This window comes from Cryptotermes secundus, unplaced genomic scaffold (assembly GCF_002891405.2).
Source record: "Cryptotermes secundus unplaced genomic scaffold, Csec_1.0 scaffold1368, whole genome shotgun sequence".
NCBI classification, from domain to species: Eukaryota; Metazoa; Arthropoda; class Insecta; order Blattodea; family Kalotermitidae; genus Cryptotermes; species Cryptotermes secundus.
The window spans coordinates 18,125-32,216 of NW_019733850.1; the positions used below are offsets into that span (position 1 = coordinate 18,125).

Genomic DNA, 14,092 nt, shown 5'->3' on the forward strand with positions numbered 1-14,092 from the left:
GGCCCTGCGATATCAATGGCTACTCTCTCGAAGGGAGCACCGACATTATACTGGTGCATTTGCCCACGATTCCTGGTCCGCGGTCCCCGACTGGCTGCACATGTGTCACACTGTCGACACCATTTCTCAACATCGGTCCTTGCTTGGAGCCAGTAGAATCTCTGTCGAACCCTATTCAAAGTTTTGTTGACACCGAAGTGACCTCCTGACGGTCCACCGTGCAGTTCGCTCAGAATGTCCTTCACTCTGCTCCGAGGAATAATTACCTGGGCTACTTGACGTCTTCCGGTGACGGATTCCCAGTCACGCTCTAGTACGCCGTTTCTCACAGCGAGCGATTTCCACTGGGCCCAGTAGCTTTTGTACGTGGGACTCCGATCCGCGATGTCCTGCCATTCCGGTCGTTGGCCGTTCTCTACTTCTTGTAGAATGGGTCCTATGTCCGGGTCTTTTAGCTGTTCCTCTCTTAGGGTAACAGGGTCCCAGCCGGCTGCCGGTAGGGTTCCAATAACGCGAATCTGCTTTACCTCTGCTCGCGTCTCCTAACAAAATTAGACGCCCACCAAGAAAAGGCGACGGCCGACAAGGAAGAATTGAAGGCCGAAATGCGATCTATGCGGTCAGAGTTGGATGATCAAATACAACATAGAGTTGAAAACATTTCAGCAATCGCTAACAAAGTTTGCTTCTGGGGCCCTCACGATTATATAAATTTTTGGTGCGAGTAATTGACGACGCCATAACTTCTGTTCCTAAAGCAGAAGGAAGAGCTTCTGTCTGCAGAGATGAGGACAAATTTTCCGGTTACTTAAAGGCAAATTGTACAGGGGATTGAGTTTTTCAAGTTTCCATGAAGGCAGCAGGTATCCACGCTTTGCAAAGAAGTGTGCAAAAATACAGGCCTACTGCTAGTAAAAGAGTGCAGAAACAGTTTTAAAATACTACAAATAGAACTTGCTCATGTCCCAGTATGTGTGTTTACACTAAGAACAGATTAGATTCCAGAAACACCCCCTACTATTAAACACAGAGAAGTACGATAAAATAACTTGACATGCTGTTCTGTAGAGGCTAGACGTGAAACTTGGTCCCCCACCTCGAGAGAAGAATATTTAATGCGGGTAGGGCCCCCTCAGGACAGGGTACAGAGCAACTTGGCTCAAGCTGCATCAATTCTGACTTGTATTCGGGAGGCACTGCATTCAAATTTAGATTGGCGCACCGACTATCCTGACTCATGCTGTTCATTGTTTTCTTCAGTCACACCAGGAGATAGTACCTTTCACTGGTTATGGCCGCTTCCTTCCACATTCTTCGGAATTATTTACTTGTCATCTTACAAGAGAAATGCATATAGGATTTTGGTGGGAAAGCAAAACGGAAAACAAAGCAATACGAGACCTAGACGTAGGATTGAAGATAATAATAAAATGGATCTAGGAGATATTGGATGGGGTGGTATGGACTGGATTGATCTGTCTCAGAATAGGGGGCCAGTGAAGGGCTCTTATGAACACGGTAATGAAACTCGGGTTTCATAAAACATTGGGAAATGCTTGACTAGTTGAGGGACTTCCGGCTTCTCAAGAAGTACCCAGCTCCTTGGAATGAATTAGTTACTGCGTCATACGCGGAACAAACTGAACCAGTCGTACACCCTTGGGGGCCGTTTATATTGAATCTGATTTAATTACATCAATGTATGGATCTCGCAAATGGGCTTTCCGACCAACAGTTTGAATGACGTTTCTGTATCTTTCATGCGTTCTGCACGTCTCCTCAATCTCATTCTTCCTGGTTTGATCATACTGATAATGTTTGGCACCAACTCAATATTTGCAAAGCTCTTTCCTACGTGAATATTGCCTTGCTTCTGCTGTCCCTTCGCTAATACATACAAATGTCTCCTTGTTCCTCGATCTCAAGCACTTTATCACTTAATGGCGGTTCTTGCGGTATTGTATTACATGGAAGAGTTTCCTGGACTTTTTCCGTCTTTTGACATTCAAAAAACAAGATCATAATTCTTCAGGGGGGCTACGCGATAGCGCAGTTCGTTAAGGCACTATGCTACAACCCGGAAGGTCGCTGGCTCGATTCCCGATGAGGTCACTGGCAGTATCAATTGACCTAATCTTCCAGCCGCACTATGGCCCTGGTGTCGACTCAGCCTCTGACAGAAATGAGTACCAGGAATCTTCCTGGGGGTGAAGGGCGGCCGGCGCGTAAGGCTGACGATCTCACTGCCATCTGTGAGCCGATTGTCTATAAAATGTGGGACCCTCAACGTCTCACAACCCTACGGACCTTCACGGCCTGTTACAGGGACAGCCTTACTTACAAGTATATCATGAGGAAGATCTTAATGTTCTCATTGGTGGATACAATTTCATTGCAAATAAGTTATCAAAAACACAGTGCCTATGCCAGGATGTAAACGTTTATATGTTGGTACTGACAGTTACTGACAGGTATTGACAGTCTGCAAGAATGTACAGTGAAACTTGCGAGCCGTATGGTGGATCACGCAAAGTAGGTCCATCTAGAGACCCCTCGACTTTCGTTGCTCCAGACTTTTAAGTGCATGGGTTGTTGAGCCATCTATTTTACCCGTTTATGTATATTTTTTTTATTGCTAGTGGGGTGGGACTAAGTCCCTTGTGCTGCGGCCACTTCTGGCCTATTGTACCAGCCCCAGATGATAGGCGACGGTGATTGTGGAGCAGTTGGTGGAATAAAGATTGGCAGGGGAAACCGAAGTACTCGGAGAAAACCTGCCCCAGCGCCACTTTGTCCACCACAAATCCCACTTGACCAGACCCGGGATCGAACCCGGGCCGCCGCGGTGGGAAGCCAGCGACTAACCGCTTGAGCTATGGCGCGGCCATCCCTGTTTATGTAAATGTTAATACTTAAGCTGTTACACTGATGATAGCAGAGAAAAGTGGGAGTATGATTAGGGATGACTGGTTGAAATAGACCACATCATTCAGTTGCTTAAGGAGAAGCAGTGGTGGGGGAAATATGACCCATGAAATTATACAGTCTGATCCAAGATTGTATTGAAGATATAGGCTCATATGAGACTGACACTACGTAATATGTACAGGTGATATAGCCTCATTAAATTAAGCAAATAATAATAGCGTAGTCGGTATAGCGACTGGATGCGGGTTGGGCGAAGAAGAGGTCGGAGTTCAAGTCCCGGTAGGGTCAAGAATCTTCACTTTTGCATATTGTGCAGACCGACTCTGAGGTCCACCCAACCTCCAATACAATGGGTACTGGGGGTTCTTTCCCTGGAGATAAAGCGGCTGGGGAGTGAAGCTGCCCACTCACCTCCGACTAGTGCCGAAGTCAAGAAAATGTGGATCTATACAAATAGATAGATAACAGATCCGTTAAATAACCGGTTATTCTATATAGTACAGAAAGTAGTATTCAGTCCTATAGCAACTGTTCCCTCATTTTCTGTGGCATGGTGTCCGTCTTTACCTGCGGTATCAATTCAAATGAGTCATGATTAGCCTTGGTCCACAAGCGACCAGCATTTGATTAATGTATGTATCTTATATCAAAACCCCGTAGAATATGTTAGATAAGGTCTTGCTGTGTCAGGTACCTGATAACAGACAGGGTCTTCTGGAATGTGGCATCAGGCCGACAAGGATGCGTTTCATTTAGATAAACAAATGAAGCATTTCATCTTCCCCTAGGCCTGAAAGCCTTTTTCATTTATATTATTACATAAAAAGACAGTAAAATACAGTATGTCCCAGCATGAAAGGTCAGTATTCTGGGAGGTCATAGTAACGGCCATTCTAAGAGAAGGAAGTGTATCTGTACATTTGTCCTATTCCGAACGGTTTCCGAGATGCAGCTATTTCACTGAACAGTACACTGTACACTGTACAGACGAGCAGCACGCCAGGTCCTCACGCGAGTTGCACCGAGATAGAGCTATTTCACTGTACAGTACACTGTGCAGACGAGCAACACGCCATGTCCTCACACGAGTTGCAAAGTGCATTGATGTTGACGGTGGAATTTTCGAAAATGTATTATACTGGTTGATTTGTTTCATTCTGGTCCGTCACACTAACAGTATTACAAATGATAAAACAACACAGCACGCTACGCACAAACATAGGACGACGACAAGAACTATATAGTTTCTTTTTGCTTACAATGACCGGTACTATGACCTTCCGGAATATTGACCTTTCCTCCTGGGACATCCTGTATATTATCTAAGTGATGTAATACTCACTGTGTGATTCATTTTATTGCAGTGTCAGTGTGTACACTATACAGCGTCAAGTGGAAGAATGATTGATTGATTGATTGATTGAGTGATGAATTTGAAAGCTTTTTAAGTCGTTGGTTAATTTGGGTATTCTGACGTTTATCTGGAGGGACTGGTGAAAACAGCCGGTGTCCCCCCAGAGATTCGAACTCAGTGTCTCCCAAATACGAGTGTATAGACTTAATCTGTACATTCACGCTGCTTGGTGCAGAATGAATGCATGCGCAGAAGCAGTAACCGTTCTGATTTGCGTTCAGGAAGCAATGGGCTAGAGCCTTGGCCTGCACGTTGGTTATCCTGACTGGCGTTTTGAATGGTTTTACCGTGCCCCTCTGTACCACCCTGTGACAGTACCTCAAATTATTCCACAAACGCTTCCTTCTCTATCTTCCTCAATTTACTAATGCTACCATTCACCATCATGTAGTCTAATCTGCTGACTGCGTCGTTAAGTTTTTTTTTCCTTGGCACTACAGCCCCAGTGGGCCTAGGCCTATCTCCATGAACTTCTCCGTTCACTTCGATTTCTCTAGAACTTACACAATCGGTAGGACTCCTTGGGCGGGTCATCAGCTCGTCGCAAGGCCTCTACCTGTACACAAACACAGAAAAACGCACACACACACACACACACACAAACTAAACATCCATGCCCTGAGTAGGATTCGAACCCACGGTCCCGGTTTCCAAGCGATCGAAGACAGTACATGCGCGTCGTTAAGTATACCAAAGAATAATTCATCGTAGCTGCATGTCTAGCCCATCAGAGACTCATAGAATCCGGAACATACTTTGTGACCTACATCAATCACAAAGGTCTGGGTTAAAGGTAAAAAGAGCTAAGTTGTCCCTGTGCTTAACTAATTAAGCACTACACCATGAAGACGTGTGGGGAGTGGATGTATAGATCCACATTTTCTTGATCTCGGCAATAGTTGGAGGTGAGTCTGGGTTGCGTCATATTATCTTCAACCTTAGATCCAAATATTTTCCAAAGTACTTCCGTTAAAAAATTCTATCAGCATCCTCGTAGTTTCCGAACATAACAGATTATAATGAAAGTTCGTTAACCGTGCGTCCAATTCCTAAGATGCAGAGCTACCCGTTTTCGGCTATCTGCGACTGTTTACCCAATATACGTGTGTTCACTGCTGTCTTCCATATCCAGAAGCCATGTCTACACCCAGAACGAGAAATCGTGTTATACTGTGGAGACAAGCTAAGCATGTAACAGGCTGAAGGTTCTGTGCTGACAAAGAATTTGAGGAAAATCATGACATCCTCTAAGCCATTAAATTTACTTTATTACGAATAACCAGTGTCTTCGTGGGAAGGTTATGACCCTCTCAGCATCTAGACCATTCAGTACCGAATGGTAGGATGAATGATGAATTATAAAGGATTTGGATGGAATTGGTCGTGACGTAATCAAGGTACTGTCCCAGCAGTTGCCCAGTGGGACTGAGGAGAACTGGGAGAAATCTTATGTAGGACAGCCGGTGTCCTAACTGAGGTTCAAACCGATCACTCACCAACGCACCTTGTGTCATCACTGTTGATGTTATGATAAGTTACACACTTAGTCACTGCCGTTGTGTTACTTGTCAGTGTTTCCTTAATTCATTACGTCTTATCGGCGAGTGGAACGTCTGAAGTGAGTTATCTGTGATGTTAATTCAAAATGTCGAATAGGATTATCACGTTTGCTCCTGTGGGTTCCGAAGGTCACGGAGTTTAGTCAAGTAACGCTCAATAAAACAGTTTGTAAATCTTATTAAAAATGATAATTATATCAATTTAATGTAAATTATTAGTTCACAGTTTACGTGTCATTCTGTATTTTATGGGTTATTTGCGACGTTTTTAGCAGCTGGACTACATACTACTGGACTACTACTACTACTACTACTACTACTACATAATAGGATGACGCATGAAAGGTGAGATAACTCAGTTGGTATAGCGACGGACTATGGGCTGGACAGACAGGATTTGATTTCCGGCAGTTGCAAGAGAATTTTATCTACACCACAACGTCAAGACAGACACTGGGGGTCCACCCAGCCTCCTACCTAATGGGTAACTGGTCTGTATCCCATGTGGTTTAAAGCAGCCAGGCCGTGAAGCTGACTACTCACCTCCCTCTGTTGCCGAGATCAAGAATAGTGGAGGTATACCTCAACTTTCCTGTACGTCTACATGACGTAAGCTTAATTAAACAATGAGACAACTTGTCCATTTACCTATCGTTATATATTTTATTATTTATTTTACCGGGCTGTCAGAATCTGGATTATATAGTGCCGAATAATAGGATGTTAAATGAATGATTAATTTAAACCTACCCCTTCGAGTATGAGGTCGTTTGTAACAATTCTTAACACAGTAATTTCTTAAGTTGAAGAGCTCATAGCTCCACATTCAACCGCCCAGGCTAGAGTATCACACCTGCGCGGCTGTCCGCAACCGCTTATTCAATATTATAACGTAGTATGAGCGTGACTATAGACGTGGTTTTGGATAATTTGACTTATTGACCACCTAAGGGTCTCAACTACAACTAACTACAGCACTATCGCTAATTTCCAGACTTTATTAAACATTGGTGCACACAGACTAGTATTCTCAGTCTATTATCGTCTACACTAGCCGTTTCCTGATAACAGCTCATAACTGTGGTTATTCCTGTGCTTCAGGGATCAAGCCCTCTCTGAACGGTGGCTCTCTTCCAACTGTACTATTCTTCAGAGTCAGAATAAGAGTTACTTTACGACTGGCGACTGTCTTGGCGACAAGCCTCTTGAATCCCACGACGAGATTTTTTTTTTCAACTGAATACTTGCTTCAATAGTCCTTATGAAACATCCTCTCTGACGGGAGGATGGGTGTGCCGACTGTCTAGAGAAAATGTGGGAGCCTCGACGTCTCACATTCCTGTGCGCCTTCACAGCCTATTACAGGGACTTTTTTTTTACCAGAAATTGGGGCAACCCAGAGACTTGCCGAAACCTATATATCCACAGTTCTTGTTCTGGACACTAGGTGGAGTTGAGAGGTCAGCTTCACGCCTCTGCCACTGTACCCCCGGGGAAAGAGCCCACGGTAGCCTTTGGATAGGAGGCTGGGTGAAACCTAGGACTGGTCTGGACACTGGAGTAGAGAAAAATATCTTGTCTCTGCTTGGAATTGTCGTCCATCCCGTAGCTGATCATGTCGCTATTCGCTCTTCAGTTGTTTCTGGTGTCCCTCCTGATTGCGATGTGTGAGTGTCGTTGAGTCCACAGTTCAGGGCTGCTGAAGTGTTTCGTATAGAAGTGAAGTAACTTTTGAGCTCTAACGGCATGTAGCTCCGTAGGTTTGGTACTGATGTTTCCGAGGAACATGCACCCTCCATCTCGAGATTGTAGAGAGAATTTTTTTAAAATTATTTCTTGCAATTTACAATCTACTCTACAAGGGAGCAATAAGTAAATATGTTGTAGGAAATCACTTGTGCGGAGTGATCATCCAGTGATGATTCTCCTGTGTAGTATGCTATGCATTATGTTGTTTGGTACGGCTACCCATCTTCATGACTGTGTTCTTTTAAGTCTGAGGGCCATTGTCGTTTTAGTCTTTGTCTGATGTTTAATGGGTTGCTTAGTTCAGTTACGCAAGTGTTTGATTTCTTCTGTGACGAATGGGATTTGAAGATCGTTGTGTAATGTGAAGTTCGAGACATACCATGGGGTGTTGGTTATGGAGCGCAGTACATTTGATTGTAGTCTTTGAATTATTTTGGTGTTCGAAGGCTTAGCGCACCCCCACAGTTGAACTCCGTACGTCCAAATCGGTTTCAATATACATTTGTAAATTAAATTCTTGTTTTCTAGGCTGACTTTGGATTTTCGTCCTAAGAGCCATGACATTTGTCGTACTTTTAGGTTTAGATGTTGGCGTTTTGTCTTGATATGCTTCTGCCAAGTTAGCTTCTGGTCTAGGTGTAGGCCGAGGTATTTTACTTCTGTCTGTATTGGGATTTGTAAATTATCGATTGTGAGTGGTGAGCGGTGTGTGCGCTTTGTTGTGAATGTTATCTGCGAAGATTTTGTTTGGTTTATCCTGATTTTCCATTTTTTGAACCATTCTTGTAGCAGGTCCAGATGGTGTTGAAGAAATTGCGATGCCATTGCCGGGTCACGGTCTGTTGCTAGGAGAGCAGTATCGTCTGCAAAGGTTGCTATTGTGGTGTTGTTGGTTGTTGGCAAATCTGCAGTGTATATTAGATATAAGAAAGGCCCAAGCACACTCCCTTGTGGTACTCCGGATTTTGTTAGTTTGTAGCTAGAATAGGCATTGTTGTATTTTACTTGAAAATACCTTTCTGAGATGTATGATTTTAACAGTAGATAGTATGGACTTGGCAATTTGTTCTTAATTTTGTGTAGTAATCCAGTATGGCAGACTTTATCAAAGGCCTGGGCGATATCTTTTCGATATATTGTTTCTCTTCTATACTTGTGGCAATTTTGTTGATTATTCTGTGAGTTTGGTGGATCGTAGAATGATGTTCTTTGAATCCAAACTGATAGGTGGGTATAATATCGTGGATTTCTGTATCGTGTCTAATTCTGTTCAGTAAAAGTTTTTCAAATATCTTCGAGGGAATAGGTAGCAGGCTAATGGGACGATAAGAGGTCACTTCGTTATTTGGTTTTCCAGGCTTTGGTATCATAACAATTTGAGCAAATTTCCATATCGGAAAGTAAGATAGCCTGTGCATGCTACTGAAGATTATTGTGAGTAGTACAGTTGCTTTCTATGGCAATTGTCTCAATATCTTTCCCGTGATTACGTCGTAGCCAGGTGCTTTGCATTGGTTCACTTTCTTAATCTGTTGCTTTACTTCTGTAGGTGAGAAGGCTTTGATTGGTAAAGACATTTGACATGGCGTATCTAGAGACTTCTCAATTTCGTTGTCATTATGATGATTAATAGAGTCGTGTGGTGTAAATACCAGAGAAAGATATTCAGCAAAACGTAGAGAGAAATGAAACAAGAACATTTATTCCAGAAATAATAATAGTAGTAAACATATTTATATAAATTAGTGTCATTTGTCAAAATTATGTGTGATTTGCTACTACAAATACTATATATGATGCCTTTACAATTAGCGGCATTTAAATACTGAATACACAGACTCCTTACACTGCTCCTTAATGAAAATAGTAAAAAGAAATAATTGAACGCCATAATAAATATAGTAGTGATAAATAATGGATACAATAAGAACGATATTTTAATCTTGTACAATCGGCTGTGCTCTCGCTGGGCTGTCGCCCTCGCCAGTGGCTGTGCTGTTTCCGTCGCAAGTCGCTGGGCCGTCGCCCTTGCCGGCGGCTAGCCTGTCGCACTTGCCGGTGGCTGTGCTCTCTCCGTCGCAAGTCGCTGTGCTGTCGCCCTTACCGGCGGCTAGCCTGTCGCACTTGCCGGTGGCTAGCCTGTCGCACTTGCCGGTGACTGTGCTGTCTCCGTCGCAAGTAGCTGTGCTGTCGCCCTTGCCGGCGGCTAGCCTGTCGCACTAGTCGGTGGCTGTGCTGTCTCCGTCGCAAGTCGCTGTTGCTGTCGCCCTTACCGGCGGCTAGCCTGTCGCACTTGCCGGTGGCTGTGCTGTCTCCGTCGCAAGTCGCTGTGCTGTCGCCCTTGCCGGCGGCTAGCCTGTCGCACTAGTCGGTGGCTGTGCTGTCTCCGTCACAAGTCGCTGTGCTGTCGCCCTCGCCGGTGGCTAGCCTGTCGCACTTGCCGGTGACTGTGCTGTCTCCGTCGCAAGTCGCTGGGCTGTCGCCCTCGCCGGTGGCTGTGCTGTCTCCGTCGCAAGTCGCTGTGCTGTCGCCCTCGCCGGTGGCTAGCCTGTCGCACTTGCCGGTGACTGTGCTGTCTCCGTCGCAAGTCGCTGGGCTGTCGCTCTCGCCGGTGGCTGTGCTGTTTCCGTCGCAGGTCGCTGTGCTGTTAGGGTCTTTCGAAGCGCCTGAAAGCTGAACATATCACAGTGCGTTCAGGAATGCCAAGCAACGACTGCCATGCAGACGTTGAAGACTTTATTTTGTGTGCTAAATTTACAGTAATCTTTACAGCGTTGTAATCATTTTATTTACCACTTGTGAGTGCGTAATAAATTTATTCATTGAATCGAGAACCCATAATTATTATTCACGCCAGTCAGGAAGACGTGACGCTCGGGTTTTAGTTTTCTATAAACTGGGATTGCTGAGATAAATGTGACTGAATTTTATGCAAATTATGTTCTTCCGATAGACAGTACTTACAGCTCTTAGACTGGTAATGCGATCCTCCATTTTCTTGCTTTGTTTCTTTACCTTCCTCATGTAATTCTTCTGACAGAGAGCGTCTTGCATGCTGGGAGGCTCGAATTCCTCATCAAGTTGTTCTCCTCGCTCCTGAGGACATTAAAACCAACCACAAGATAAGCTCATGTTCAGAAATAAAAGGATGAAAAAAAGAAAAATATCTCTGAATAAAGACAGGCAGAGTAAGTTATGGAACAAACCAGTGCTTCTGTAACAAGCAACAGTAGAAGTAAACAAAATAGCGTAGGGTATTTCAGTTAACTGTAAGACTTGAATGTTAATGTGCATTCCAAACTTGACTTCACCACTTTACAAGTCATTATAACCTCGTATTTTGCTCCATACAGAATATTACCGTTCTTACATGACGTAGACGTACTTACTTCTGTCAGGTTTTTAAGGATCTTCCTTAGTCTCCTGTTTTCCTTTTCAAGTTTCTTCATTTGTTTGTCAGTCTTTGGTACTCCCAGTTCCGTTTGTACCTGAAACCATCGCAGCCAATCAGAAAGTGGTCATGTTTGCAGACAGAGACATTAAAGAGAAAGGAAGAAGGAAATGGCACAACAAACGGCACATGCCGTCGCTTGAAGAATTCTTTGCCAAATTACTCTCCTCAGATTCTGTTTTCAGTGTTCGCAGGATGGTAACTGCACCCATTATATACACAAGTTTAGCTATCGCTATATGGTAACATTATTCTCCCGATGTGCTCCAAACCTTCCAGTTGAACTTAACAGTTTACTGAGAAAGCAGTTTCAATAGATTGTAGTATGTCTATGGCTACATGCCTAAGTAGGCACATCCACCTGAAAATATGTTACTGTTCGAGATCTCGATTGTTGCTTACTACAAAATGGCTAATGCATAAACTTGAGGGACGAAAGACACTAACTCCCTTTCATTGAGGATGTTGGAATGATGTTTACTATTATATTTTCTGAGCTCGCAATTGTTTGAGGTAATCATCCTGCTAGACGTATAATTTTGTTTTTCTCTCAGTTGGACGCAGATAAAAGAAAAATTGGACCATACATGCGACACTTGGTAGGAAGCCAGACAACAGACACATATATACAGGTTATGAAACATTGTTTGGGTACCATCATTTACAGTAATGGCGACGGTACAGATCTGAAAATGCTGTATCCTCCAAGCATTACGTAAATGGAACCTCTTCTTGAGTAATTAGAAATTTCTCAGAGTCAGTAATGAGACGATGAAGTTGATGTTGATAACGCAGGTAACCCACTTAAAGTTGCAAGCAGTATTAGTATGAGTTTTAAGATCCGTGCGCCATCTGATCACATGACCACTGAGAGACGAGTCCCGCACACTGGCCACAAGCTAAATTACATTTTGTTGTTACATCCTAACTATTTTCTTTTACTTTCTCCACAACAATCGGGAAGAGGCTCCCTGGACTGTTGCAATTCGAAACAATTTTCTGAACTTGTGACATCGAAGTTTACTAAGTCTCCTTGACCGGTAAAGGGGCTGTTCGGCCCGTCTTAAGGTTGTCCCTACCCAGAACTACGCAAGCTAAGATGAAACGCGAACATTTGTCATCCCTTCTATGCTGCGAACTAACAAACACTCACTGGATTGTTAGGAAACATAGCGCGCCTTAGCCTACACGGAGATTGTGATTATCCTGCATTGTCTGAACATAAATGTAAATATACGGACACAGGGGTCGAGGAGGTAGAAATCTTTGCAATAGGAAAGCAGTATGTGAGGTTTGCACGGAACTCATACACTTCTCCAGGAGCGATTCAATGCATTTCCCATCATCAGAATATTACATCCTCACAGCCAGCTTTCGTATTAACCTCCCAGCTACAAGCGCACTCACAGTGCATGGTGCAGTGGCTTACCTGCTCTGCACTTGCGTTCACGGGCCGTTCTTCTGTTGCTTGCGGATCCATTTCTTTCAGTTCAGGAGCCGGTAAACTCAGTGTCTGTCCGTTTTCGTCTCCTTCAGACACTGAGTTTTCTGCTCCCCCCTGAGTTTCCGCTGCACTCATCATGTCCGGTTCCACAGCGTCCTCACGGTTCAGCATTGAGCACTGCGCCTCTCCCTCGTGCAGAGTGTAGTCTGCATGGTCGCCCGTGCTACATGTCGCTGTGTGGCTGCCTTCGTTCCTGTAGACACCAAGCGGGGATGCATCACACAAATAGTACATGTAGATGTGTATTTAGTTGCTAGGGTCTCTTCCTACTCTAAACTCAGTAGTAACACCCAGTCTTACAGAACAGGTGAGAGTCAGTTTGGGAGGCTCTAGTTTCGGATGTCTGTCGGGATATTGGCTGTCCAGCCTGTGGGGTTTCATTGTTCTCCTTCGTCCTTCTATCAACATTCCTGAAATAGGCCTGGACCACTTCATTCGAGATGCTTCCAAACCTTCAATCACACTACAGTCTGCATGCTGAAGTAGCATCGGTAGATAACTAACGGAGGAGAAATTCAGTAACAACAAACGGATGTGTGGTCTGATTCAAAACGGTCTGCTGAGTAGTCACACTTTGTTACTGGATGGTGCGCATCATTATAATTTCATTGTATTGAGGAACACATGGGCAGATGGAACGACGTTACTGCTGGAACATATGGAGGCTCGACGTAAAGTGGAATGATGTAGCTCTCGCGTCTAATTCAATGGATGAGGCAATTTGTTTCGATGAACTGGCAGACATGAACAAGGAGAGGGAGTGCACCCACTAGTGGCTAAATACTCGGGGAACATGTACACTCTCATGCACGTACATGATAAAATCTGAGATGGAGTTCATAGTTGCTTTACTTACGCAGATTTATTTGAACGTTTCTCGTGCTGACTCTTATTGGATGAAGCAGAGAGTGGCTCTGATCTAATTGGCTGTACATCTACTGCCTAGACAGTCTGGTGGAGTTACTGAGCTAACCTATGCAAACTTCAGTGTTAAGAGGAATGAAATATCCGACAAAATTCTCTCATTCCTAACAATTAAGCCAAGAGAAGCTATACCCATATTTCAGAGTATGAAGTATTATATGCTTGTAATTTTGTAGCTGACATGAAACTTGTGGAGTGCTCTTGTCCGTCACATATCTTACACAGTACCAGTTCAGTTCATGCGAGCAGCCGATGTGCCTCATATCCTCATTTATCCATATATAGTGCCTCATGGATTTAAAACCCTTGTCAGATACGAGATGTACACTTACCTGTCCCTAACGCAGTTCCACTCGCCGCGTCGCTGTTCTGTTACCGTCACAGGTAGCTGTTCTGTCGCCGTTACAGGCGTCACAGGGCGCTGTTCTGTTGCCGTCATAGGTCGCTGTGCTGTCACCGCCACAGGCGTCACAGGGCGCTGGGCTGTCACCGTCACAGGTAGCTGTTCTGTCGCCGTTACAGGCGTCACAGGGCGCTGTTCTATTGCCGTCACAGGTGGCTGT

At 44.3% G+C, this 14,092-nt stretch overlaps 1 protein-coding gene across 1 annotated transcript in view; it reads right to left on the minus strand.

Annotated features, from left to right (window-relative positions):
* Nucleotides 1-9,362: 9,362 nt before the first annotated feature.
* Nucleotides 9,363-14,092, minus strand: part of LOC111868333 (putative surface protein SACOL0050) — an 8,454-nt gene continuing 3,724 nt past the window's right edge. Inside the window, exons 5-9 of the mRNA XM_033753009.1 lie at nt 13,862-14,092; nt 12,531-12,798; nt 11,040-11,138; nt 10,615-10,746; nt 9,363-10,323 (exon numbers count right to left, since the gene is read on the minus strand). Coding sequence (XP_033608900.1) covers nt 10,015-10,323; nt 10,615-10,746; nt 11,040-11,138; nt 12,531-12,798; nt 13,862-14,092 — 1,039 coding nt within the window. The 3' untranslated portion in view covers nt 9,363-10,014. The remainder of the gene's footprint in view (nt 10,324-10,614; nt 10,747-11,039; nt 11,139-12,530; nt 12,799-13,861) is intronic.